Source organism: Dermacentor silvarum, chromosome 8, assembly GCF_013339745.2.
Source record: "Dermacentor silvarum isolate Dsil-2018 chromosome 8, BIME_Dsil_1.4, whole genome shotgun sequence".
Classification (NCBI taxonomy): domain Eukaryota; kingdom Metazoa; phylum Arthropoda; class Arachnida; order Ixodida; family Ixodidae; genus Dermacentor; species Dermacentor silvarum.
The window spans coordinates 29,468,605-29,495,402 of record NC_051161.1 but is presented as its reverse complement, the minus strand read 5'-3'; the positions used below and the strand labels follow the sequence as shown (position 1 = coordinate 29,495,402).

At 44.0% G+C, this 26,798-nt stretch overlaps 1 protein-coding gene across 1 annotated transcript; it reads right to left on the bottom strand.

The window, feature by feature from the left end:
• Positions 1-1,925: 1,925 nt before the first annotated feature.
• LOC119460947 (splicing factor 3A subunit 3) lies at positions 1,926-26,778 on the bottom strand. The gene is made up of 17 exons (XM_037722095.2): positions 26,602-26,778; positions 26,432-26,479; positions 26,320-26,372; positions 26,124-26,229; positions 25,991-26,063; positions 23,789-23,880; positions 23,126-23,208; positions 22,983-23,055; positions 22,803-22,868; positions 21,982-22,050; positions 20,221-20,288; positions 19,548-19,719; positions 13,835-13,996; positions 12,700-12,810; positions 4,324-4,414; positions 3,745-3,800; positions 1,926-2,108 (listed from the first exon to the last, which is right to left on the bottom strand). The coding sequence occupies exons 1-17, from the start codon at positions 26,695-26,697 to the stop codon at positions 2,031-2,033; spliced, it is 1,497 nt and encodes a 498-aa protein (XP_037578023.1). The 5' UTR covers positions 26,698-26,778; the 3' UTR covers positions 1,926-2,030.
• Positions 26,779-26,798: the final 20 nt, after the last annotated feature.

Genomic DNA, 26,798 nt, shown 5'->3' with positions numbered 1-26,798 from the left:
CTGTCAATCATGTTCTTCGACAAGCATTCTTAACTCCTTGCCTCATATACTACAGTTAGGAAATCACATAGTGTACCGCACTCAGCATTCTCATCATTCACTGTGGACTTCAAGAGGACAGTCATAAATCCACGCAATGTGTAAGCTATAAGGGAAGGTCCATAATGTAGTCCGCCTAATACTTACACAGTGCAGTGGGCCTGGCTATCTAAATGCAGAGCACCTAGATTATTTTTATAGGAACACAATTCCTGAAGAAAAAGATACTGTTGCTGTTAGTTAATATAACATGTTAGAGTCTTGATACACTTCTAAAAACATGTTTTGATTCTGCAGTGTCGCAACTTGGAGGCTGGACTAAGATTTTTCTTTCTTCTTCGAACAATAGTTAAAGAGTATGCACTGTCCAGCTTTTCAAGGTTTCTCATATAAGAAAACACCTTAGAAAGTGCCTGGTAATTGAGCTCTGAATGCCAGTTCCACAAAGACAGGCCAAGAGCATAGCATTGAAAAATGTTCATCTGGACAGCTCCTGCGTAAACTGTGTAAAATAATTACACACTTTTCACGATTTCTGTAAGTTCACGGGATAAAGCCAATTTTCAGAAGCTCTCATCTTCGCCACAGAAGTCACAGCTTTAGAAAATGGGAAATATACGCATTACACTACCGTACCTCTCACCCTTACACATGTGCCAATGCAAGCTTCATAATCCTGAACAGTGTTCATGTAAGAAAAATTGTACCAATTGTGTGAGCCCCTTTTGAGCAGACATGTTACCACTTCTGCGGAAAAATGTGTGCGAAATAAAATGAGCTTAATGCTGCCTTTGCATTGTAGTCTGCAGAAAAAATTTGCCAAGAGCAGAACCACTAGATGACAACCACGGTGGCACACAAGACTTATGCTTTTTATAAAAATGTTGCATCAATAAGGGACTCTGGCGCAGACGTCTCTTCCAGTTAAACTGCTGGCTCGTCTGCACTAGAATTTCAAACAGAGGTGGCATTTCACAGTGAATTGTTTTTATGCCATGCTTGGATGCAGTACTTGCTCGTTTTATCCAAAAGGAATCAGAAGCACATGTCTGCAGCAATGCCAGGTGAAAAACGTTCTTTTTTTTTTTTTTTTGGAAAGAGAACTGCAGTGCTATCTGCAGTTTGCAGGATGAAACTGCAGCATATTCTATCATCTGTGAAATGCAGGAAGTCGGTGTCTTACCAACAGATTGCACCAATCTTCCATCCACTGATTATGAACCCCATTTTTTTCCCCAGGATGCTCACATACAATGCAAAATTCTGATCTATTCTGGATAAATCAGGCAAGTGCAGCACTGGCGCGTGGTATTAAACAAAATGTATGACAAAACGCCACCCCATTTTAACATCCGAGAGCAGATGAGACAGTATTTTATCCAGAACTGCTTATACTGACCTCTCTTATTGACACAAGTGTAAATAACCGTAAGTGGATCCTATCTGACACTGTATGACTGCAACAGAGTCAAGCAGATGAATTATTCTGCTTGGAAGTATGCAGTTGTACAAGATGGATAACCACAGAATAATACACACGCTCCTTCATTAACACACTGACACATTTGTGGACAAGCTATTGTTTCCTCATCCATTGCAAAAGCTGGAGTTAGCATTCTTCTAGAATAATCACCAATGTGTTTCATAGGGCCCTGAAATATCATGTGCCAATGTTGTGCTTTCTGTGGTTTAACTTTGTTATCACTGTTTTTCAAGGTGTCCATGTGCCCAAGAAGCCAATTGGAAAAGTGTCAGTAGGAGGCTAGGATGCACAGCTAAAGTGAATCGTAGCTATTTTACTATGTGCACGTAACCGAGCATCCACAATTGACTCCAACCATTGTTTGCAAGTGGTGTTGCTGTTTGTAAATAAAAAAAAAATACCATTATCTCTGACCAGTTTTAATTTGCTATTGAACATGATTGACAAACAGGATGATGACAATGTGAGAATGAACAAGTTCATTTCAACCAGACAAGACGAGACAACCTCACAGCAGCCCTTGGCGTTTCAGGTCTTCGAATGTCTTTTTGTTGACCACGTTGCCTTGTGTGTCTTCATATTCCTCCTAATAAGGCAGACAAGAATACGGGAAGTAAGTACAAGTTGGAAACAACAACAAAAAAAAAAAAGACCCATACGTTTGCCCTTACATGCAAGGGTAGCATAGTGCATCAAAGACATTTAGGAAATCAATTTTTTCATGATTTATACAAAGGTTGATCATACACATGTTCAGCCCCAAAAATATGAATGTCATAAAATTTTTATACAGTCGAACCCACTTATAACGATACCTGTTTTAACGATATATCGGTTATAACAATGAGAAACTGCTGCACCGTCAACTTTTGTAAGTTTCTATGGTGAAATAACCCATTTACTACAATGCCCCCATGCCGCATTATCGGTTATAACGATGAAGTCTGGCTACTGGGTGTTCGTGCCAAAAGGAATGGAATGCAAAATCCTTGAAAAGAAAAAAAGAAATTCGAGCCGCTGCACGCCGCAGCACGCTGTTTTCCAGTCTTCCCCACATCGCCAGCCTTGCGCCCCTTTCTCCCGTCGCCCTTCCACCCCTCCCGAACATGAATGGGCTGCGCCCATAGCTCCACGCCACGCCACCCTCCGAAATACGAAAGGACCGCGCCAACTGTGCTGATAGCGCTGGGCGCTGCTCCCAAATTGCTCCCTGCCAGTCATCGGCCCATCATTCTGCACACTTCTGCTGACGCATGAAGTTGCTCGTACTCGTCTTTGTTGGTTGCGTTGAAGTCGTTCCGGACCACATGGTTTCTCAGCCTTGTTTGACTTGCCGCCAAAACGGAAAATGGCTGATCTGCCCGCTGATCCGCCCACTGATCATCGGCAATGCACGACGTTGCCGGTGAAAAGAAAGCGCACTGCTATAGATTTGGAAATGAAGTGCTTCCAACCGATGAGGCGATCGTCACGAATGTACTTGCATCGGATAGCGCCGGTGGCTGTGATGAAGTGGTAGGGCAGGCTGCCGCAACGTTGTCCTCACAGCTTCATTTTCACGAGGCAACTTCGCGAGAGAAGGATGTCGGCAAGCTTCGTGTAAAGCAAGCAAAGCTGATGGACATGGGGTTTTCTCGTGCAATCCAGTGAGTAGTACGTGGTGAGATGCTTCTGGCAATCTCGCCCCAGCTTCTGATTTCTCAAGCTGAGAGAATGCTGCAGCAACCTTCTCACATTTTTTAAAAGGCCCCTTTTGAGGCCATCAAATCGATGCCTCGGCGGAGCGCGCACGTCACTAGCCGCCCGTGACCCCGCTTTGCAGTTGTTATAACAATGCCATTCTTGAACACCAATGGCCGTGGCTTTTTACACGCTATCGTAGTGTGCAGGAAGCAGAGTTAAACAGTTAAACGAGTTAATACAATCAGCAGCCTGATGAAGGAATGTGGTGGAGAGGGGCACTGGCCTCCCCGCCATAATAGTTTTCTCATGACAGCTCTGCCATCCCCCTGTTTTAATTTTTTTTCATGCAGCCTGTTAATAACAATGGGATTTTCATGGCACTTGAATGTTGTTATAAGTGGGTTTGACTGTACGGCACATTATCAAGTGCAGAGAACCATGGACAAAGATTGAGGGAGAAGAAAGATAAGAATGCACTGAAAGTAATTCTCTAAGTCAATAAAAGAGTCATGCTACATAGTGGGACAAGACCACCTCACCTCTGTGCTCGCCTGAAACCTTTCCTTTGACTTTTCGTCTTTTAGCTTGTTCCACACTGAAAAAAAAAAGATGTGTGATCATCAGTGAGGCAGATATGAAACAGGTTCACAACACTTCAGGTATGCTGTAAGCAATTAGTATCTTATTTCCACAAGTCACATACAGTCCGCAGATAGTCTGGCCTGTGAGGAACTTGCAATGTACACCGTGACGCATGAACTAGGTTATCAAAAGGATGCCCTACCTTTGGCATCATTCTAATGGGGTAACAAATGCAATCACAGGTTCTCGTGCAACAGCAATTCAATTCCTGTCATTATAAATAGAAAACAATTATATAAAAAGTAGGCGCAATGCTTTCTCGGAGAAACTTATTTACATCGCCTAACAACTCCAACACATATCCATTATCAGCCCACGTGATTCATGTGCACTTCATTTTTACACAAATTAATGCCAGATACTTGTCTCATAACATTATATTACAGTTAGAAATAGCAAGCTGGTGAGTGAAAGCTGTTCAGGGAGTTTTATGTCTTATTCTCATAAAACATGGAATGAGTGCTCAAGAAACTTACATGTGAGTGCATCTTCAATCTGTGTCACATTTGCAAAGTGAGCAGTGTTTGGGATCCCCAGGCATCGCATACCATGAGCATGGCGCCACTCCTGAAAGCAAAAGCGTAGCTCAATCACAAGAGCCTGTTTCACGGTGGTACATGTCAAACAGATCCAACATCATCACTTTGATATCATCAGAGAAGTTCTAGAGTGAGCCTGTTAAGCTGAATTTTGTGCTCCACAATGGAAAGTAAATCTCCTTTCAAAATTTAACTTTCCCATACCTGCCAGCCTGTGAACCTTAAATTTGTAACCTCCCGCGAAAACAACAGCTAGAGTGAAGAGGGACAGGGGGGATAGCACGCAAACTATTTTACTTTATTTATTTATTTATTGAATACGTGACCACAAACAGCTTGGTGCACTACAGTACAAATTGAATGGTGTATGTAGCAGCAAAAAAGCATAATAAATACAATGCGTGGTGCAAAACAAATTGAAAGACAATGACAGTGTTTAGATGGCACAGGCCAATACACAAACTATGCAAATATGTATACACACATAAACACATACACATTCAGACATAAAGCTTGCCCTAATCACACGTCTTTTCAGAGATACTTACATACCGTATTTACTCGCATAACGAATGCACTTTTTTTACGAAAAATATGCACAAAGTTGGATGGTACGTTCATTATGCGGGGCAAAATTTTTTTTCTGCGGCCACCTCCAAAACAGTCGCAGTTTCGCCCGAAAGGCGAACCATCGATTGCGATAGAAAATGCGCAGACAGCTACACGAAGTAAGCATAATAGTTTTATCGGCCGAATAAACTTGCAAACATTCCCTAACTATGTAAATTAACAAGCATGGTATCAGTGGTTTTCACGCTACAGGCAAACATGAACACATCACACTTGATGACCGCGGACACTTGCTGTGAAAACGTTGGCGTGAGGAAGCGTGGCAGCAACGGCGAGCGAAGTGACCTTTGTGCTGTGTATCACTTCAATGCAAACTGAGCGGCGAGAACGGAGCATGCACAAAGGCAACAGCTGCCGTCACACCTAGACAGAGATGAGCCCCCGACGTAGATCACTTTCAGGATAGGCACGTGCCACCACGCAATGCGCAGTTGCTGCGCCTAACCCCTGCAACCTAACCCCTGCAACTCTATATAGCTTCGATATCCAAGCAGCAAATTTTCACGATTCACGCAGTTTCCAGAAAGAGACTGCACTTTATGCGTGACAGCAGAAAGCAGCCAAAACATAATTCAGGAAGTATGGCTGGCGCGTCCCATACACCGAGCATGCACGAAGCGAACGAGCGAGCCGGAGCGAGCGGCGTCCTGGCCGTGACATCACTCGCGAGAGGGCGCCACTCCAACTTCGCACCGCTAACAACATGCTTGGGAACACCCTCTCATCTGTGATGGCCAGCAGCTTTAAGGTATGAAGACACTTTGCCGGCAAAAATTTTATTTTTTTGTAGAAAAAATTATGGTGCTGCTGCTCCCTTGTTAGTAAGACCGTTTTAATGCTAATTAAGCATTTAAAGTTCTGAATTTTTTTTATTGAATTGTGGTGCGTATTTGGGGAATTATCCATCAAAAACTAAAAACACACAGAAATACTGCCTTTATGTAAGGCAATACTTTGAGAAAACTGACCTTATATAAATTAAGAGTGGAATTCAATAAGCCTAGTTCATTGCACACCTCGATATATAATAAAACAGCCTGCAATGCTTAAAAAGAAACTTTCCATTGAGTAAAGGTCCATAAATTATGGCATAGCACAAAAAAAAATTTGGTTTCGAGACAAACAAGAATAAAGATTACAAATTGCAATATGCACATGAAAGCAAAGTGCCAGATGACTAATACTCTCCCGAATTGTAACAAGGCTCTCCTATAGCGTCCTTGACTAATACTCTCCCGAATTGCAACAAGGCTCTCCTATAGCGTCCTTCTTGTCATGCTTTACCCATTTATCAGCTCAAACATTTTTTTCTAGATTACTTTGCTCCATCGGACGACTGGCAAGACGCCTTCATGAGAAGAGAGTGGTCCTTCCCATGGCAAGCTTCCACACTGAATGAGCAGGCTCAATTCTAATTGCCACAAAATATCTAATGGTTTCCACTGTTAAAGTGGCAGATAGCACCAAAGAGGCCGAACTTATAGAATGGCAGGCTCACATCACAATTTTTGGAACCCTTTGCCAATAATCATAATTATGATATTGATTGGCATTCTGTTGAAACAGGGTGGCGGGCGGCGACAAATAGCCATCTAACCTGCTTAATCTAATCAGGTCTTACATCTAATGCAGTCTAGCATTTTGCAAATCTTTCCTTGATCTTTTCTTTCTTCCCTGAAATTTCTTTTTATATATTTTACAGTTACCTGTGCCTGTACGACTCCGGTTCTATCAATCTGTTCCCTCCTTTTTAAGCATGAAATGCCTTTAGCTCCCGTTGTCGGCGAGCTTCAAGTGACCTTGAGCCAAATGCCAGATCCGTTATCCGGGCACTCAAACGAGAACATCCACGCATCGTTGCGAGAACAAAACAAGATCATCCAAGAACCAGTCAAAAGTTAGTAAAATGCAGTCTCTGGCCCCCAACAGGACCACATTACATACGCAAGATACTTCCTAAACAAGTTACAAAAAATATTGCTTCCGATTTCTTCCTAATGTTTGCTCACAATATCACTCAAGCTGCAACTTCCAGTACGTTGAAGTTTTATTTGTAATTTCCAATAGCGACGTTCAAAAGGCAGATAGAGAGGTTGTCTATGCTCTTTTTAACGCCAGCAGTCCGTGAGTTGTGAGTGGTTTGCAACAGGAAGAAAAAGTAGCGACAGACGCTGAGCGCGCTGCACTGTTGGAAGAAGAAAAGCGGTTGAAGGAGGCGGCACAAGAGGCAGCAAAAGACGCCATATGGTAGTAATTTCATGCTTACATCTACTCTCGATTACGGGAGAGCCCGAATTTTTTTTTTCCAGCAATGCTCTGTCTCGCTTATCTGAACCGCTGATCAGTAAATCCTTCCATCCGCTTTGATTCCCAGCCCTTCTGGAACGTGGACGATCCCTACAGGTATTGCCAAATCAGACCATTGAAGCGCTGCCTTCAGTGAGCTTTAAGAAAAATACTTGCCAAAATATTGCAAGATATTACGTTTTTTAGATCATATAATTGATGTAAGCGAAAAATAATACTTAGCTTACACATTATCATTTTAAACAAGAAAGTAAAAGAAAAATTTAAACCGAAATCTGTCGGTTTTGATTGCACGAAGTATGGCGTACGCTACAAATTATGCAGTAACATTTGAAAGGCACAAGGTAGAACCACAATTAATTTTTGCGATAGGTGGAGAAGTGCAGCTGGCTGCATAAAAACATAAAACTGAGAAGTGAAATTTTTCGAAGAAAATGGGTACAGTAAAAGCTCATTAATTCGCACCTCATTAATTCCGACTTTTAGATAATTCGAACTGACTGTCGCTGTCCGGCAACGCAGCATAGGCATCTATGGGTAAGCCAACTCGTTATTTTGCATGCGCATCCGGCTCCTCCATCAATAATCCGAACTGCATGCCGCCGAACTGCACATTGCCACGCGGTGATAAAAAAAAAAGGAACCCGCCATAAGTGGTTATGACGATAGTGCTGACCAAAAAAAAAAGAAAGAAAATTAAAAAAGTGCCATCCCATGGAGCGTTTTGTCAGCAAAGGAAGAGCGGGCATGGCCTTCGAGACGAGAAGATAGCGCAGTAGCGTGCGCTACCAATCTTGGAGGCCATACAGCGGGCCACTGAAAGCCAAGCCTGGCTATGCCAGCGGAAAATCCAACATGGCGGTCCCCAAGATCGGGTAGTGTGGCTCCGAACGAGCGATTTAGTCCGGAAAATCGAACTTCAGGGCCTAAATTCGTGTGAAAAATCAGTCGCGAAATTGCATTATCTCTATGGGAACCCTGACGGTGCATATATGAAGTCCAGAATATCCATCAAGTCCAAAAAATCCCTTGGCTACTGTAATGGAGGTGCTCGGTATCACGGGCCTATTTTTCAACTTCAAGGAGGGTGAAGATGAAGCTCTGCACACTTTCGCGCTTCGGAAGACAAACTGACGACCATCGCTTTCAGAAAGGAAGCAAAAAGTGATTACCGATTATTTTGGTCAATAAATATTGTGAGTTATAAGTGCTTTCTAAGAAAGCAACCCGGTCTCAATTCTGGCTGTTTTTCATGACTTTCGTTAGTTCGAATTCGGTTTAATTTGAACTCTTTAAGTGTCCCTGTGAAATTCTAATCAATGAGCTTTTACTGTATTTCAATAGTGTCCTCATATCTTATATCAAATAGGAGGTTATGTAATACCCCCGTGTGGGGTCTTTAAGGAAATAAAGAAAGAAAGGCAGTGATGCTACTGCAGACTTATGAATTGGAGCAATTTTTGGAGCATCAGAAATTTCATTTTGGAGCACTTTGGAGCAGGCAATTTGGCATTTTGGAGCAGCTTGGAGCAGCTGATTTTTCACATCCTGAAGTATTTCGAAAAAGCGAGTTGCAATTTACATTCAATTACCTGAATAATTCTTATGTCCTCACGAGAAGCTTCGCAAACATTTGCATCCATTGCAGATCTCGTGGAGAAAAAAATGCACTTGTGTGCATGCGACACACACAGACACAAATTGATATCATTTCGTATATTGCTAGTTTTCCCAGATGTCATCGGTAATATCCAGAAACAGAAATGATGGACACATTGGCGGCAGGCAGTTATTATAACCACGTCATGCTGCGCTTCAAACAAGCTACTAGCTGCGTTTCCGTTGTAAATAACGTCCGCCGATGAATCGCCAATTAACCTTGAAGCCGCGAGCCTCGGCAGAAACCGCACTTTGCCGTCGAGCCGCCTTGCAAGGCAGACGCCGCGTCGGCGCCGTGCGTGGCACCATAGAATAAAGAACCGTGGCACTGCTAAAGTCACTTGAACCTGGAACTTTGAAAGTACCGCAACCGCCGGAGCGAGCGCAGGCAACACTGCGCAGGCAACACTGCGCGGAAAAGACGAGCAGCTCTTCCTCGGGTTTTCTAGGCTTGCTACAGTGAAGAACAGCACGATGGCTGCCGCAGTGGGCCCCGTGAAATCCACAAACAAAACCGCATTTCGTTTAGCTAGATACGATGTAAATTACAAGTACAGTAGCTGACGGATTTTTTGGACTCCAAAAATTCGGACTTGTTGGATATCCGGACTTCAAAGATGTACCGGCAGGATTCCCATAGAGCTAATGCATTTTCGCGAGCAATTTTTCGGACGAATCTAGGAGCCAATGTTCGATTTGCCGGACTTAATCACTCGCTTCGAGCCACGCTACCCGATCTTGGAGGCCGCCATGTTGGATTTTCCGCTGGCTTGGCTTCCAGTGCCCCCCTGTATAGCCTTTAAGATCAGTAGACGGACGCTATCCCCTCGTCTCCAAGGCCATGCCCGCTCTTCCTTGGCCGACAAAACGTTCTAAAAAGCTGCACTTGCTTTTCTTTATATATATTTTTTTTTTCGGTCCATACGCTGTGTGCGGGTGAAAGCTTTCGAGGGTCAGCCAGCAACCGCAATTTATTCTCACGCATGCGAGAGAGGAAGGCGGCCGGAGGCGCGCGCGGTCTTCGTTCGCTCGCGGGGCACGGGGAGAAGGCGGCGGAGACGGTGGGGAGTTGCATTCTGCTCTTGCGGCTGCCGACGGAGCTGCTGCGCAGGCACCGTATCTTGAAAGCGATCTGCTATGTGGCCGAAGTGTGCGCCCGCGACACGGTGTAAGATATATCTTACGCCGTGGCCCACGATCTGCGATGGGTACAAAGGCCGTGCGCCGAGTGCCACTAGCTTCGTATGCGCCGTTTTTTTTTTTCCGACGTTCGCGTTGAAGCGAGAGAATAGACAGCGCGAAGGTCAATATGCCCGTGGTCATCGAGCGAAATGTGTTCATGTAACCTGTGCGCGCGTGACACCGTGCTTATTTAGTTAGTAAGCGCATATTTACAACTTTATACGGCCGATAAAACTAACATCCTTACTTCGTATCGCTGTCTATTAATTGGCTATCGCAATCGATGCTCCCGCCGAGCGAAAGTGCGACATTTTTCTTAAGCCGCTCTAAGCCTCAATTTTTTTTCTCCTGGGGGGGGGGGGCAAGTTTTTCGGACTGTTCGGTTTTTCGGACTGCTCGATTTTTCAGTCCCCGCGAAGTCCGGAAAATCGGTCGGCTACTACACTCGGAAAGTGCAGCATTCAACTGTACGCCACCCGTTCTAAATGCAAAGCGATCCCGATGCTCGTGTGTCTCACAAGATTTTTTTTTTTCGGATGACTAGGTATCAAGCGCTGCCACAAAATCGTTTATATGCGTGGATATTAGACAGTTTTAGTTACACGCACGTAGAGGCTTTGCGTACGTAGAGCTTCTACGTGTAAGCAGTGCGCATGCGCAGAACGTAGCGGCCGCGCGCTGCTCTCACGGACGTACGTGAGACTCGATTTTTTACGTGCGTTTCTTGCGCACGTAGACAGCTTCGCGCGGGGGTTTCGCGAGACCACGAACAAGCGATAGCGTGCTGAGCGCGCGCAGAGGGCTTGCATGGAAACACGGCGACAGGATGACTGGTCATCTATTTCATTCCATGTCAACGATGACAGCAGATAACGCTTGCACAACACACTTCCGGGCATTGCGGAGACGATGACCGGCACGCATCAATGCACATCACTGGCTTCGCTGAAATATTCATCTTGAATTGAATTGTTCATATTTCCCGATAGATGTAGCTACGTGATGCGTCGCGTACGTGTACCTAAAAGCGTTTCAGATGGCGTGCACGTAGGGTACGTAGACTGTTCACGTTTGCGTACGTGAAGTCTCCACGTACCTGTAACTAAAACTGTCCTTTCTAACGTGGCTACTGATTTAACCGCGCACGAAATGTTTCATACAGATCTATTTCTACGAAAATAAACGGTCCCTGACTGCACTACAAGAAAAGGGATGCTAAAACAAAATTAACCAGGTCATGTTCGTGTTGTTTTAAACAACACACGAGAAAATCTATATTTTAATTTTCAACATTGGCAGGTCGATCGATCTTTATTGCAGTGGTTTTCTCACTACACTTTGTTATTTTTGACACAGCCGGCCGTATTCCGTCGCTCTTCGAGCCACATTTTGCTCGGTTCTGCATATTTCTGAGCATCTCCTCGCTTTGTTTACTCAAGGCAAACCGCAGTCTTCAAAACAAATGCGCGAAGAAGCTTTTCCATCACATTGTGGCATTTAGGGAGTTCAATGAAATACCGCAAGGAGCTTCTCAGCTTTGCAATATCAACAAGTTCACCAAGTGGGAGTGAACTTGTCGCTCTTTATCCGGTGCAGCCAGAGATAGCACGGCGCTTGCTGTCGCTCTTTCCGCTTAACTGGTATCGCGAAAAGCGCTTTCCCGGACTCCCGGCGGTTGCTGCACCCGAACGTGCAGCACCCGGGCATTTCCTTTCGTTTTGTTTTAAGTCTACGAAAGTTGCATATACACTAAATTATACAAAATGCCAAATCTGACCTCGTTGATGACTCGTACGCGCGGCGTGTGCGAGCGATGTCTGTCTGCTTATCTCCTCCGGCGCAGCTTAGATCCGCCATCTATAGTGGAAAGTGAACACCTGACGGCAACTGACCAATCGGCGGCGCGGCGGCTAATTAGAGAAAAGGGCTGCGGTACTTTCCAGGTTCCAGTGACCTTAATTGGGACGTATGCGCTAGAGCTTTCTCGTCTCCTGTTTGCAGCTAAGGTTGCAACTAAGGCTCGCCCTATCGTCACGTTGAACGTTTTAATTCCCCGGTGGTGCAATTGGCGATAGGCATCGTCAAATTCGAGACTGTTTGGTGCAGTTTGGCGCAATTTTCGTCGATTGTATCAGGATGGCGCAGTAAATCCCAATTGGCGCACTTTGGCGCAGTTGGCGCAGGAGTGGAATCACTGAAGAAAGGTCATGAGGTACAAAGAAATATGCAATTTCTCGAGCCACTATGAACACAGCGGACACACTTTTCAACTGTTTTCTGGCTCAAATTCTGTCTTACCTTTTTTTTTTTTGTGTGTGTGTATAAAAGCCTAATTTCTGAGCATAATGTTGCAAGTGAAAAGTCAGAAATAAATCTTTTCAGCTGTTTTTAATTTCCATTTCCCATTATAAAATAAGTCTGATTGATCACAAACCTACTGTAGCGAGTCATCTAAATAAAGAAAGCTGAGCTGTCATGTTCAGTTCAATCCACACTAGCCAAATTGGAGACACACACTTAGGCAACACAACTTACAGCAAAGTGCCTTTGGAAAGCCTTAGGTCCTCGGTAGACAAAGTTGCCACAGATCTCACATGTGTAGCTGATGTTCAAACCATGCAACTTGTACAGCCAATAAGGGATGGGCTAGAAAAAATTATCACAGAACACACAATTACAACTCACAGCAGTACTTTGAACTTCTGTACCAGTTACACATAAGCCAAGTCTGAAGTAGAATGTCAGTCATATGCAAGTACAAAATGTAATGTCATAGAAAGATTCAAACATTAAGCTTTTAGAATGAATCACCACGCAAAATTAGAGCTGAAGACAAACACAATGAACCAAGAGTCCTCCTTTACATAGAAAACAGGACTCATAAAACACAGTACTTAACACTGTTAACAGAAAGCTTTATCTATATTATTTTGCAAGCAGAAAGGATAGCACTCCAAAGCTTTCTGACAAAAGTCTTGCACGTGATTGAAGCCCACGCAGTCCCGCTTTGAAAATTATACCCTTGTGCTCCTTCTCAGCCACCTCCCCATTTTTGTTGTTGCGCTGGTGTCGTATTTTTTAACTGTGCACAGTAAACAAGCAGTTAGTTGCCAGTGCTGCAGCCTGTCTACTCTTGTCTGTCCTGCTTTTTGTGCCATTTTCTGAGAAAATCCAACCGACTAGCTCAAGTACACCTTAATGAAAGAACTTTTGTGCTCACAAGAGTGCAACTTTAACCATTTGCACAGTGAAAGTTTCAGCTAAGGAAGCATTTTAAAGTATTTCACATTTTAGTCGAGTATTTAACAAAAAGATATGAGCAGAGAGCAGTCAGCCTGACACTAAGGCAGTGATGTGAAGGGAATGTTATGATATTCTTGGGAGAGCAGTAGCAGTTTCCTGCTGCTGGTCCATTCCTAACGAACTAATCAGTGCCTAGTGAAGTTCTTTCTGAGCCCCTGAGCAAAAAGAATTCTAAAGAACTGTGCAGAAACCATCAACGATACTTGTCAATGTAAGCAAACGAACGAATTAGCTAGCTATAGCAAACGAGAAAGACAGAGAGTGAGAGAAACAATGTTTTCCTTGCCAAGTCCAAGCACCCACCAACCACACGTAGTTAGGCCGCGTTCCCACCAGGTACATATTAATGAGGTTTCACTGTAGTTACCTTCCCATCCCAGCCAAGTGGCAAGTTCTTGGGATTGTAAATGACATCATTGTCCTCGTCTTCAGACTCGCTCTCGCTGATCTCATTGTCCGACTCCTCACGCTCTCCAACTGTCCGGGCCTGTTTTCGCTGCACATTTTCTTTGGTGGCCTGCCTCTGCTCCTGCAAGTAGTGGAAGATTGCCAAAATATTGTAGAACTGTGAGCTGGGCAAGTATGAAATTGTGGCGAGACTAAAAGCTGAAGCCGACAACAGCGACACAACCAATCCACAAAAGCACGATCACAAAGTAGTTATTTCAAACACGCAAGAGTTATCACATTGGGCTAAAATATGTTGCAGGACAATACAGTGTCAGGTTGCATTTTCATCTCTGCAGAAGTTAGGCAGCCTTTGTTCCGCTCTTCACATAAAGTGAAAGGTTCCTCAGAGTTCAATGAAAAATGGTTGCGTTAGCAAAGCACAAGTACTTTCACTTCACGCATTATGTTCTGTACTGCATTGCACTGTTCTGTGGTAAAGTGCATAATGGGCAGACTAGTAGATATATTAAAGGGACACACTAAAGGAAAGCATTAAATCAAGCTAGATTAAGAGATTAGACTTTTGTAATAAGTAATTTGTCATTCATAGCGAGAATAGAGCTTTTGTAAGCGAGAAAAATTGTCAGCATGAAAAATCAAAGTGGCGCCACCTACTTTGGACAATACAGTGCAGTCCACTTATAACAACATCAAGAACGAAGAATCCAATCGTTATAATCATCATCGCTATATGTGGACTGCTGTTAAAAAAAAACAAAAAACTACCAAACATCTTTGTTGCACGAAAACCAAATTTGCCCCTTGCGCTAAAAATCAATGTAGAAAGTAGGCAGTGAAAAATAAAGTGTTTATTTATATGTACCTCTAAACAATGTGTCAAGCGTTAGGCGTGCTCAAATGTACTCTCTTTCAGTAGTTCCATGCAAAACTAACTGTGGAAGCTACAGGCTTCTTCGACCAATGAGAGGGGCGAACACATCTTAACACGTTCACTGCGTCGTGGGTCACCAGTGGGTCACGGCCTGTGCTCAACCTATGTGGCTGCGAAGTTACGTGCATTTATCTGCTTGCGGCTGTAACTTTATGACACTTGAACGCAGAGGTATGATTTTTGTTGCATGAGGATACACACGCCGAGAAGAATACTTGTCTGATGTTAGAGACTATGACCCACCGGTGACCCATGACGCACTCAATAAAAATGTTTTTGTGCTGTGTGTGGCGTGACCCACTGGTGACCCACGCGAGAGAGCTCTCCATCTTGTGCTGCCGTCTAAAGTTCGCAATTGCAACTAATACATATTGTCTATTGCATTGGACGTGAGGTGGCGCGATTGTTTCTAAGGAGCTGAGTGGCGGCACGTTCCTCAATTGTGATGCGCGCTCGCGAACCTTCCTGCAGTTTTTGAAATATGTGCCATTGGACTAAGTATATGCGTTTTTCCTGCTGCTCCAAAACTTTTCAGCACATATAATGGAACCTTATGCTTTTTATGGTCGCAAAAGAAAGCGCACCGCAGAGGAAGCCAACGAACTTAGTTTTGGCGGGACGAATGCGCCGGCAACTTCGCGATCCCCAGCTGATGAGTCAAGTGCTTCAGTGTCGGAGGTTCATCCATGGACAGACAGTGAAGTCAGTGACGAAGATAGCGTTTACGAACCATCAGAAACCTCGGCCAGCACGTCGAACGGTGAGTCAGACCTGACTGGGGATTCTGAAGCGGACGATTCAAACGACACACTCCTTTCTCTCAGCTCATCTTTAGAGAAATGGACGTCGGCAACAATCACTTTGACTAGTGTGACGCTGCACTCTAGGCCGCCCAAGATCAATCACTTGCCATCTAGCCATGATGCCCGGATGTTATACTCAATGTTTATTACGGATGATATCTGGCAAATGATGGTCGAAACAAGTTTGCTCAACAAGTGTTGGAGTCCCCTACACCGAAATCTAAATCATGGTTGAAGGATTGGGCGGAAACCAATGTCCAAGAAATGAAAGCATTTGTTGGAATACTAATTTGTATTGGTCTTGGCCGCCTTCCTACTCTGAGTCACTACTGGGCAAAAAGCGACCTGTATGGCATTGAACTCATTCGCCAAAATATGAGCCGTGACCGCTTTTTTCTGCTTCTGAGGTTCTGGCATTTGCGGACAATGAATTGCTTGAGGAGTCGCAGGATCATGTCTTTAAGATCCGACCTCTGATAGAGAAATTGAACAAGAATTTTGCCGCTGTGCTTGAGCCAGGAAAGGAGGTCGTCATCAACGAAACAATGGTGCCATGGCGTGGTCGACTTTCGTTCAGACAGTACATTCCAGGAAAAGCCCATAAGTACGGAGTCAAGTTCTTCAAGGCATGTACAAAAGACGGTTGCACACTAAATGTCAACGTTTATGCCGGAAAGTCTTTGTCGGCACCATCTTCTACTAACTGGGCTGTCCGTTGCTTCGGCGGTGCTTCCGCAGCGCTTTTCCGTGCTCGCTGAGAAGAGTAGAAAGTGCCGGCACTGCTTCGATTTTCGCTTTCTACAGCGACGCTGTATAGGACTCAGATCCCGGGATTTCTTTTTCTCTGTCGACAGAACAGACGACAGAAAACCATTCCACAAATTGAAGCGAAAAGTGCCTAATGGTCTCCATTGGAATTACACATGCAAGACCCACTCCAAGATTCGTTTCAATAAAGAAAAGCACAAAGCAAGTGTCGAAACCACACGATAGATGATAAAGTGCGTTTTAACAATGCGAAGCACAGAGTGTTCACCGCATGCATTTTCCCGTAATGATTCCAGTTGCATAAGCTGCAGTTGCCGTGAAGCAGCAACTGTCGCGTACTAAGCAGGAAGTAACGTCACTACGCTTTCATATGTAAAAGAAGAATCCGCCTAGCAAATTATTTCATCTGAGTTGTGATAGCGTTATCGGAAGGCCACGCATAGTTAGGACTCCCGCAGAGCAGCGTGAGCACGATGAGCAGCGACAGGAACAGCAACGTCAATTCACAACGGGGTCATGCTCAGGCTAGGCAATTTAATTGTCTTGCTGACAATCATTTCATGTAGTGAATTGCTGAATCGTTCAAGGCTACGTCACATTGGTCTATCAGATCAGGTGATACCACAGCTTCACTGGCCCACCACCTTCACAAAGTAAATCGGAGCCCAATGTTTTTTTTTTATCTCTTCTCTTCTCCGAACGCGTGGAGCACGATGGCAGGCAAAGCGGACGCAAAGCGGCTGGCGCCATCTTGTGGCATGCTGCACCAACTCGCGATGCTCTCCGTGGCTTTCGCAATCGGCGCACAGATACAAACTCATGTAGACAAACTTAACGCCCCATCCTGGCATCATTCATTTAAAGGGAACTTAGCAATGCAAATGTCACGATTATTCTGTGTGGAAAACGCCGTCCAGATAGCAAAATTTTGATAGTTAAATTATATTCTGGGGTTTTAAGTGACACATCCATGATATGATTATGAGGCCCACCGTAGTGGGGTACTCCGTAAATTTTGACCACCTGGGTAACTTTAACGTGCCCCCAATGCACGAGACACGGACGTTTTTGCATTTCACCCCCATCGAAATGTAGCCGCCGCTGCCAGGATTTGATCCCGCGACGTCATGCTTTGCAGCGCAACACCATAGCTGCTAAGCCACCACAGCAGGTTAATTTTTTATTGTTATACCCAATATGCGGTGAATAAAATATTGTTGTATGTTTTTTTGTTTTTTTCTGATACAGTCGAGTCCCGCTACAACAAAATTCAGGGGAGATGCGAAAAATTTCGTTGTGGCGAACTTCATTGATGCGAAATTAGTATGTATATACGTTTGCCAAACGGCAAAGCCACGAACGAAACCGAAACCAGCGTCAAGCGAAACCTTTGCGATGGCATGGAGCCAAAGGTTGAGACCTACTGAAGGCAGTCAATAAGTCTCAACTTCACGAGAGATTGCATTTTGTGCCACTGTTACAGCATTTTTCGTACACTGCGGCCGACGCCTAACCAAATGCACTTGCCTGGCCGATCATGAAACACTCATTTTGCGGCACATGCACCGTCGCAATGAAGCGGTTTGAATTATCACTATTTCACTGCATATTTGTGACAAAGTCACCAAGCTCGGAAAGCTTGCGCTTACCAGAAGTTTTATTTCCAGAAGTCAGTCAGGATTTCTTACACTTCACGGCAAGCAAAGGCGTTACGCGAGTCTCACATTCCATTAAAAGAGCCATTGCAATGTCGTTGTCGTGGGCTCTGATTGATAACTTTTCTGATGAGGTCAAAAGGATCCATCACTTTCAAAACAGTCGCCGGAGTAGGTGTGTCCAGCGGATTGTCATTTTCCCCAGATGACGAGACGCTGTCATCATGTTGACAACAGCGGCTGCGGCTGTGCGGGCGCCGTATTTTGAAAGCGATCTGCAACGTGCACAAAGTGGGCGCCTGCGCGGTCCTCATTTTCAAAGCGATCTGCGATGTAGGCAAAGTGCAACTAGTGCCGGTATAGTTGTGTGGGCTGTGCTTTCGACATTTAGGTCGTGTTGAAGCGAGAGACGGCACAGATGTAAATTCGCTCGCTGCTGCTGCTGCGCCTCCTCACTCCAGCGTGTTGACAGTGAGTTTCCGCAGTCATCGAGCGAGATTTGTTTATGTTTACCTGTGCGTGCGTGACACCGTGCTTGGTAAGTTAGTTAGTAAGCGAATAATTACAAGTTTATACGGCCGATAAAACTATAGCTGTCTACTAATCTGCTATTGCAATCGATGCTTCGTCTTCCGGGCAAAACTGTGAAATGTTTTCCTTCCGCTTTCTGTCTCGGCGATCATTTGTGCCTCGAGAAAGAGAAATTCTCGAGGCACAAATTCTTGCTGCACACAGCTTATATAAAATCAATGAGTGACGATCTGATTATGAGGCACGCCGTAGTAGGGGACTCCAGAAATTTGGACCACTTGGGGTTCTTTAACGTGCACCTAAATCTAAGCACATGGGAGTTTTCGCATTTCACCCCCATCGAAATGCGGCTGCTGTGGCCGGGATTCGATCCGGCGACCTCGTGCTCAGCAGCCCAACACCATAGCCACTGAGTACATAAGAAATGATGATGTATATCTATGTGAATAATCTATAGATCAAACTTGCTTTAATATTTTTCTTTAGTGTTGCTTCAACGCAGATTTGAAAAAAAACCATGTGCTGCCGGTAAAAAAATAATGCCTGTTCTAAATCAGAACAACACCACTGGCTTTGCAAGTGCTCGATATATTTTGAAAAAGCAGATTCCTTTTGAGAAGAGAAATTAGACGACTTTAAAGATTATGGAAGCAGTTCACATTCACCCGTCACATGACTACTGTGTGAGTCAACCTCTAACTGCATTGATAGAAAAAGAGCTCTCATACCTAAAGCGTCTATGACTGTGCACTTCACATATAGGTGCTGTTGCGGTTTGGCCACCAAATTCAAGATAGGCAAGTTTGGCTTCCTCTGATGGTAATCAAGTGTTTTGTTGACTGAATGAAAATAGTTTTGAAAGAATGTACTTTGCCAGTCAAAACTGCTTATGGTGGTTTTCATTAGTGCCCTTTTTATGAGGATTGGTCATTTCAACTAAATCGTGCTGGCAACAGCTCTAGACATACAAGAGAGACTGACCGACAGGATTTCGGCAAAGCGGTACAGCTGTGCCTCAAGGGTTGCAATCTCCTTCTGCTTCTCGGTGTCCTTATTCCGGCCTGGCTTCGACTTGGCAAAGAGGGAAGGGTCCAGCTCGCTGATCTGTTTGCCCTTGGAGTTGAACAAGCGCTGGGCACGTTCCTCCAGTGTGCTAATATAGTAAACAATAAAAATTAATTTTGACCACCTGAGGCTCTTTAGCACATATTCAAGACAAGGTACATGAGAAATGTCACATTCTGCCCACAACAGAATTCAGCCAGGGAACAAACCAGTCACCTTGAGTTCAACAGAACACGGACAGCCACTGAGCCATGACAGCTGCTGAATATGAAATACTGCTGCACTATACTGACTGGTTCTAATTTTAGAAACAGTGAAGAATGAAGGCTACCAGGAATACTACATGCATCTTTGAAACAGAACGATAAGCAATCTCAACAGAACACTCTACTGCAAAGTCAGTTCAGCTTGGGATGCCCTCACTGGCAGGTGGCATTAAGAAGGTTTGCATGCGTTCCTCATCCCATTCATTTAGCACTGTTAAATATGTCCTATCATTCCAGCAACCAACCCCCCTATAGCTTTCAGCAACCCCTCAGACTGATTTAATGTGGTAAAAAAAATAATGAAGGCACTATAGTATGCTTACCCTCCACATTTCAGTCCCAGTGCCATTAGTGCCGATTTCAGCCGGTCCAAACCAAGGGACGCCAACTCCTGCATATTGAAAACATGAAAGTGCGTTTTAAGAACTATTTCGTGTAAATGTTGCGATATTCGTACTCGCAAATGCCACGCCCAAGTACATTACTGGACCTTGCTCCCACGCACACAACACCCACACACGCACATATGGCCACACCCGGACATGCTAGTCGTGCATCTTACCTTTTGCACAACTCCTCGTTACACCCGACATTAAAAATTTATATGTGGCAACCGCAGGAACGTTTTTAACCCAAATGCTATTTAGAGTCTCAACATATTAACAAAATTCAGAGGACACCTAAGCACTTCTTACGAGTTGTGAATGCTAAAGCATTAATGCCCAATTGAACGCCGCTGAGCGGTCCGAGTTTTGTGCTACAAGTAATGTACCATAGCGGTACGTGCTGCCTGAGCCAGCAAGCAGCAGTGTGCAGTGGCAACGCCACATGCCATCGATGTCCTGCACGACGAGAGACCGCGGAAGCAGCAGCGGCTACCAAGGCCTGAAGGCGCGTGCAGCAGTTAAGCCCAGTGTGGGTGAGAGAGTTACGGACCGTGCACAGACTTCCAAGAGCGAGGGTGACGTGGCGCCATGGCAATGCCTTGTGCCCTCACACAACATCTGGTGCACTAACGCAGCAGCAGGTGTTCCCTTTCACCCACTCTGCTCCGCCGAGGCGCGCTCGTGACGTGGCGTTGCAGCCAATGAGAATTTAGCTGCCATTTTGCTGCTACAGACTACAGATGGCGGCTTTTTCGATCAATGAGTCATTTGACGCTTTTGCATAAATAAGTGGACACTTCAAGGTTGTACCTGCCACCGCAGCCCGCTGCACTCGGACATGGCAAGTCAGCACCTTAGAGTTGTTCAGCACGAACCCGTGAAATTACATTAGAAATGTCTGCAATGTTATTCTAACTAAATCAATTGAGCTAATGTATACTTGATGTTCTTCTTAGCTTAAGCAAGTTTAGAAAGAGGTGAGGAAAAAATAAAATGCCATTAGTTGCGAAATTTACCCCGTAAAGGTGGCAATCCCAAGCACGAAGTAGATGTTTGTAAAGGGGCACTAAAGAGCAGCAATACATCAGTCCAGAATACTCAAGTATTCTATAAGAATTGCATTTTCCTTTACCAGGCAAAAAAGGGTTGATTATCACAGGAGATACCTTGCACCAGAACCACAGCGCTGGTTCCTCAGTGTGACATCATGGATTTCAAAGTATTTTCTCATGCTACTTGGGCAGTTTTGCCACAGCAAAATTTATCGAAACCTGCTAAGCTGAGCCTTTAGTTCCCTTAGAATGCTATGTAGTGTTTCTTTGTCAAAAGACTAGACTCAAGGAGACGCTGTCAAAATCTATAACATCTCGTCAAGCTGGTGCAGGAACCTCAGGGCGGCACTGCCACCCATCTTTAGTTTTCGCATCTTTTCTGGATTACTACTATAAGCTTCCTCTCACAGTGTGAGCAGTCATTATAACATTGTAGAAGCATAATTTACTAACACAGCTTAACTCAATGTTCCTCTTGAATGTTCCTTTAAAATACACCAATTTATTAAGGCAAAACATGTTAGCTGTCCCCCAATCCTCCCCCCCCCCCCTTTTTTTTAACATGCTTAGCTTAAGTGTGAGCATTAAGCATTAGTTAAGCTTACACATCCCTTCTGACACTACCACGAGTTCAAAGGTTACTTGCCTCCCAAGAAGAGAACGCAGAAAGGTCCAAGTGGGCTCCAGCATGGGCTAAAGCACTGCCTGCCTCTTTCTGAAAAGAAAACCATGAAACTGTTATGTAACAAAAAAAAAAGACATAACAAAAGTATCAGTAAGGTCTTGATGAAGGCTAGTTGGTTCATGATTTTGAACTGAGGTTTGAACAGCGCGAATAAAACAAGGACACGAAGAAACAAATACCACAAACAAGCGCTGACTGCCAACTCAGTTGGCAGTCAGCGCTTGTTGGTAGTCAGCACTTGTTTGTGGTATTTGTTTCTTCGTGTCCTTGTTTTATTCGCGCTGTTCAAACCTCAGTTCAAAAACAAAACTACTTATGACAACTGAATGAGTGTTTAGTTGATTTTTATTGAATTATTGTTCGAATTGATTTGTGGCAGAAGAGATGCGATGAGTGGCCATGTTTACTGAGGGAGCAAGCCTGGCCATGGATGCAGCCGTGTTGAACACGGCTGAGGAATCGGTGAATATCACAATTATCTAGCCAGGCGCGGATCGTGTTCTCCTTCATGTGGTGAGCCAACTTCGTCTTCGTCGCCACTAGATTAACAGAGGCACTACATATTTACTGTCTGCCACAGAGCCACCATAGGCAGCATTAACTGCAGCCCACCCGACCTCTACTAAGTGAACTTTAGTGAGCTTTACTAAGTGAACTTTATAAGACTGGACTGTGATGAACAATGAGAAAGCATTTTTGAGCACCTCACAGTCCTCGCAAGCGTCAAAACTGTAGTGTTGCAGCAAGCAGAATACGAAGACATTGAAACTTCTGCAACCAACCTGCCATCCTGGAAAAGTACCTGCTTCCCACTGCTTCTCAAAGTCATTCATCACATTTTCCATCTCCTGCAAAACAACAAAACAACATTAGCTGAGAAGCTAGCAAAAGTTTGATCCTCAATTCACTTAGTTTAGTAGCGTGAATCTGAAAGCAATGTGGATAGGTAAAGTGAGATTCACCTGGTTGACATCAAGAAGTGGCTTCACTCTCAGCGTGTAGTCTTGTAGGTAATCAAGAAGGCAGTCAAGGTACCTAGAGGGCAGATGCACACAATGATAAAGAGCAAGGTCCAAGAGAAGACAGCGCAACAAAAGTTACTCACTTCTTGTACTCAGAGTTCTTCTTGTCCTTGGGAACATCAAACACTTGGTCGAATGATGCAAGGTATGAGAGGTAGTCCACTTTCTACACATAGCAATACCCAAAGTAATAAAATGTAAATCGCAACTCACTTGATTTTCAATTGGCAAAGGAAGCTTACAATGAATTTTATTAAACAACCGTAGCATTTTTTTTTTATCCCTTCCTCTCTCATGCTCTGTTAAGCAGCAGAAAACTTGTTTCCTACTGGACAATTCACAGCAAGTTCAAGGGTTTGACTAGGAATTTTCAGATCAAGTATACTTCTTGCTGCAAAAAGGCAGCACACATTCAACCAAAAGTTCTAGAGCATGCTGCATTCTGACATGTGTGTGACAACTTCTACTGTGATTCAGGATGGAACAGTATGTTTCCCACGAAAGTGCATCCATGCATGACTTCAAGCAAGTAAGTAGCCCCTCCAAGACAACGAATAGAACTCAGTATTATTAGGCATACTATATTAGATCTCCATCACACTAGATGTTACTGGATTGTCACCAGTAGGGCAGGAATGTGTGGGCACGAGCTTTCTGCAAACAGATGACCTCTAAGAGCAAATGACATGTGTTGAGTGCACCCTGAACAACCTCTAACTGAGCCAGGCAATAGTTGAACTACTTACCTCAATGCCTTTGAGGTTGACATATTTTTCATAGCACTCATGCAGGTCAAGGTACTTGCCATAACCTTCCTCATCAGTAAAGTCTACCAGATCTAGAAAAGACATGCAATGAATAAATGGTTGTCCACACTCACTACAAAAAATGTCATTTCCTGCAATAAAATATGTGCACATCTGCTATTCCTTCTTTCAACAGCTGGCATTGATTGCACGCATAAAGGTCAACATGACACACTGGAGTTTCACTTGGCAAGTGATGAAAATATGCATACTCAAAAACTTTCATACGACCTCGAAGACATCAAAGATGTATATTTGCCCTTCAGGTTGTCAAACAGTTTTAAAAGAGTAATTTTAATTACAGTAATCAAAGTCTGGGGTTTTACGTGCCAAAACACTGACATGATTATGAGGCATGTCGTAGTGCAGGAAAATTCCGGATTATTTTGACCATCTGGGAGTTCTTTAGAGTCCACCTAATGCACGGTATACGCATTGTTTTTTGCATTTTGTCCCCAACGAAATGCAGCAGTTGTGCCCAGAAATCAAATCCACGACCTTGTGGTTATTAGCACAACGCCAAAGGCCACTGTGGTAGATGAAAATAGTAATTTTCTTATCTGAGTGAGTATAGGCAAGACTTTTGAAAAAGATGCTCGAAAGCCTGGCATCTATATCATTACCAGAGACCGGATGTTTATGCACTGAAAAATGCTGCTTTAGGTACCTATAACAAGCACTAACCCCCGTATTCATGAACGCTACTTAAGTTGAAGCCCATGCTTCACTTGATTTAAATGATGCCTTTCGTGAACGCGCCGGTGGAAACGCAATGAGCATCCTGGGCACGTTCATGCCAGGTGTCACTCAGATCAAGTCGAGCATGGGCTTCAACTTAAGTTGCGTTCTTGAATATGGCAGTAAAGCTGTTATTTAAAGCTGCCAACTACTGTCCTTTAACCATGTACAGGCACAAATAATAAAAGCTTCTGTTGTGCAACTGGGGATAAATTATGATTTTCTAAGGCACACAGCCCCCTACACCCCAGTTTAGTGAAATTCACTCTAGTTTCTCAATTACACAGGAACAAGCAAGTTGTGTAGGTAACAAGATTTATCTGAAATTCAGTGTGCATAATAGACACCATGAAAAAAATTGTTAGAGCAGTGACAAGCAAGCACCATTTCAAGATTTTCTTGATTCATGCTGCACCTTTTTTCACTGAGTATTGATTTGCATACAGAAAAAGAACGCCCAACATCCCCCGAAGTTAAGGCCCCATATTTGTAGTGCTTCAGAACCTTCGATGATCCAACACCCTCTGGAATTCCAGAATGTTCACTGGTCAGAACCTTTGACAGTTCTTTCATACAGAAAGCCGGGATCTTCGTCCGGGGCCAATCGAAGTTTTGAACCAACTCTTATCAGCAACAGGTCCATTAGGAATGGTGGTGAACCTTTCCTGAACATCCTAGTTGAGACACACATTCCAGGTAAGAGTTGTGCCTGAGCATTCGAGTTGCTAAATGATGTTGACTGAAAATGTGAAGCAAGCGCACAAGTACACTAAATCACCTTCAAGTATATTGTCGCATAAGCGCAGTTTGAGCCCTTGTCATAATGACACTCTTTAACGCTGCAAAGCTGTTAATACCAGCCTTTACAACGGTAAACTGCTTGTGGTAATAATTGGCTGCCTTCAGCCTAGTTCCCCAGCAGGTGATAAAATTATAAACAAGATAAGGCTAGGTCAAAACCTGGAAAAGGGCATTTTTAGGTTCTGAAAATTCAATATAGGCACCAACATCAAAAGAGGCACAATAATAGTGCCACTAAAATGTTTCTGGACTCATAGTTCATGCTTATATGTTAAAAAGGCATGATAAGGACGTAAGGAAAAAATTTGCATTTTGCATAAAGTTATGGTATCTGATTATTACAGATCAAATGAAGTAGGCTCACGGTGAATACACATGCTCATGAAGACCAGTCAAACTTTCTGAGCAACAATGTCACGCACTTGTCTGCTAGAGTATTAATACCAAAAGTGACAGTGACACACAAGAGGAAGTTTAAACGGCGACAATTGAAAAAGCAAGAACAAGAAACGCTATCTTGTCATCACTGTAGTGAGAAGTTGTGAATAAGAGTTCTCAAACTAGAACAGCTGAACGAGCCCCAAAAAGTGAATTGAAACCTACTCATCATTTCCTCTGACGGGTTCTCCCTTGCCTTGTTCAACTCGTCGAACTCCACAGACATTGGTACTTGAATCTAGAAATTCGAAGGACATGTCAACCTGCTCCACCCGATGTGTCAGTGGCAGAAACAAACCTCATTTGGGTGCTTCCTGTGGAACTCCTTAATAGTCCTGAGCCTGGAGTAAAATTCGGCGAACTCATTTGGCCCAGAAAGGGCCGCTATTTCTTCTTTCCGAAGCCTACATACAGCAACAAAAAAAAAAAAAAAAAAAGCACGTAACAGATAACCTTGCCATGAAAGAGAGTACTAAAAGCCAAAGTAAACTTACCCATCTTTATCTTCATAAAGCTCTTTTAGGTTCGCTGTGCATTCCATATACCTCTGTAAGAGCGATCATACCTGTTAATGCACGACTAACACTGCAGCCCTAGCATACTCACATCAAGCAGCATCTTTAGACGGTGATCCGAATTTATCTGTTCTCTGTTCTGAAATAAACGCGATACAAATGTAATGAGAAACAGCCGCGAATTGTCATCCTTGGAAGACACCGACTCCGATGACCATTGCAGTACAGCACATCAGTAAAACATGGGCAAGCTTTACTCACTGTGGACTTTCTGTGAAGCATTTCCTTTGCCTGAGCATCGATTAAGCGCTCTCTTTCTTCGTGATAGCGCCGTTGCTGCTCCAAAATAGTCTCCATGTCGTACGCAGCGTAGACGGGGTACAACACAACGCACGCACGACGAAAACCAAAACGCCGACCGCCGACAGCCCAGTGTTTACATGCTTCAGCCCTACTTC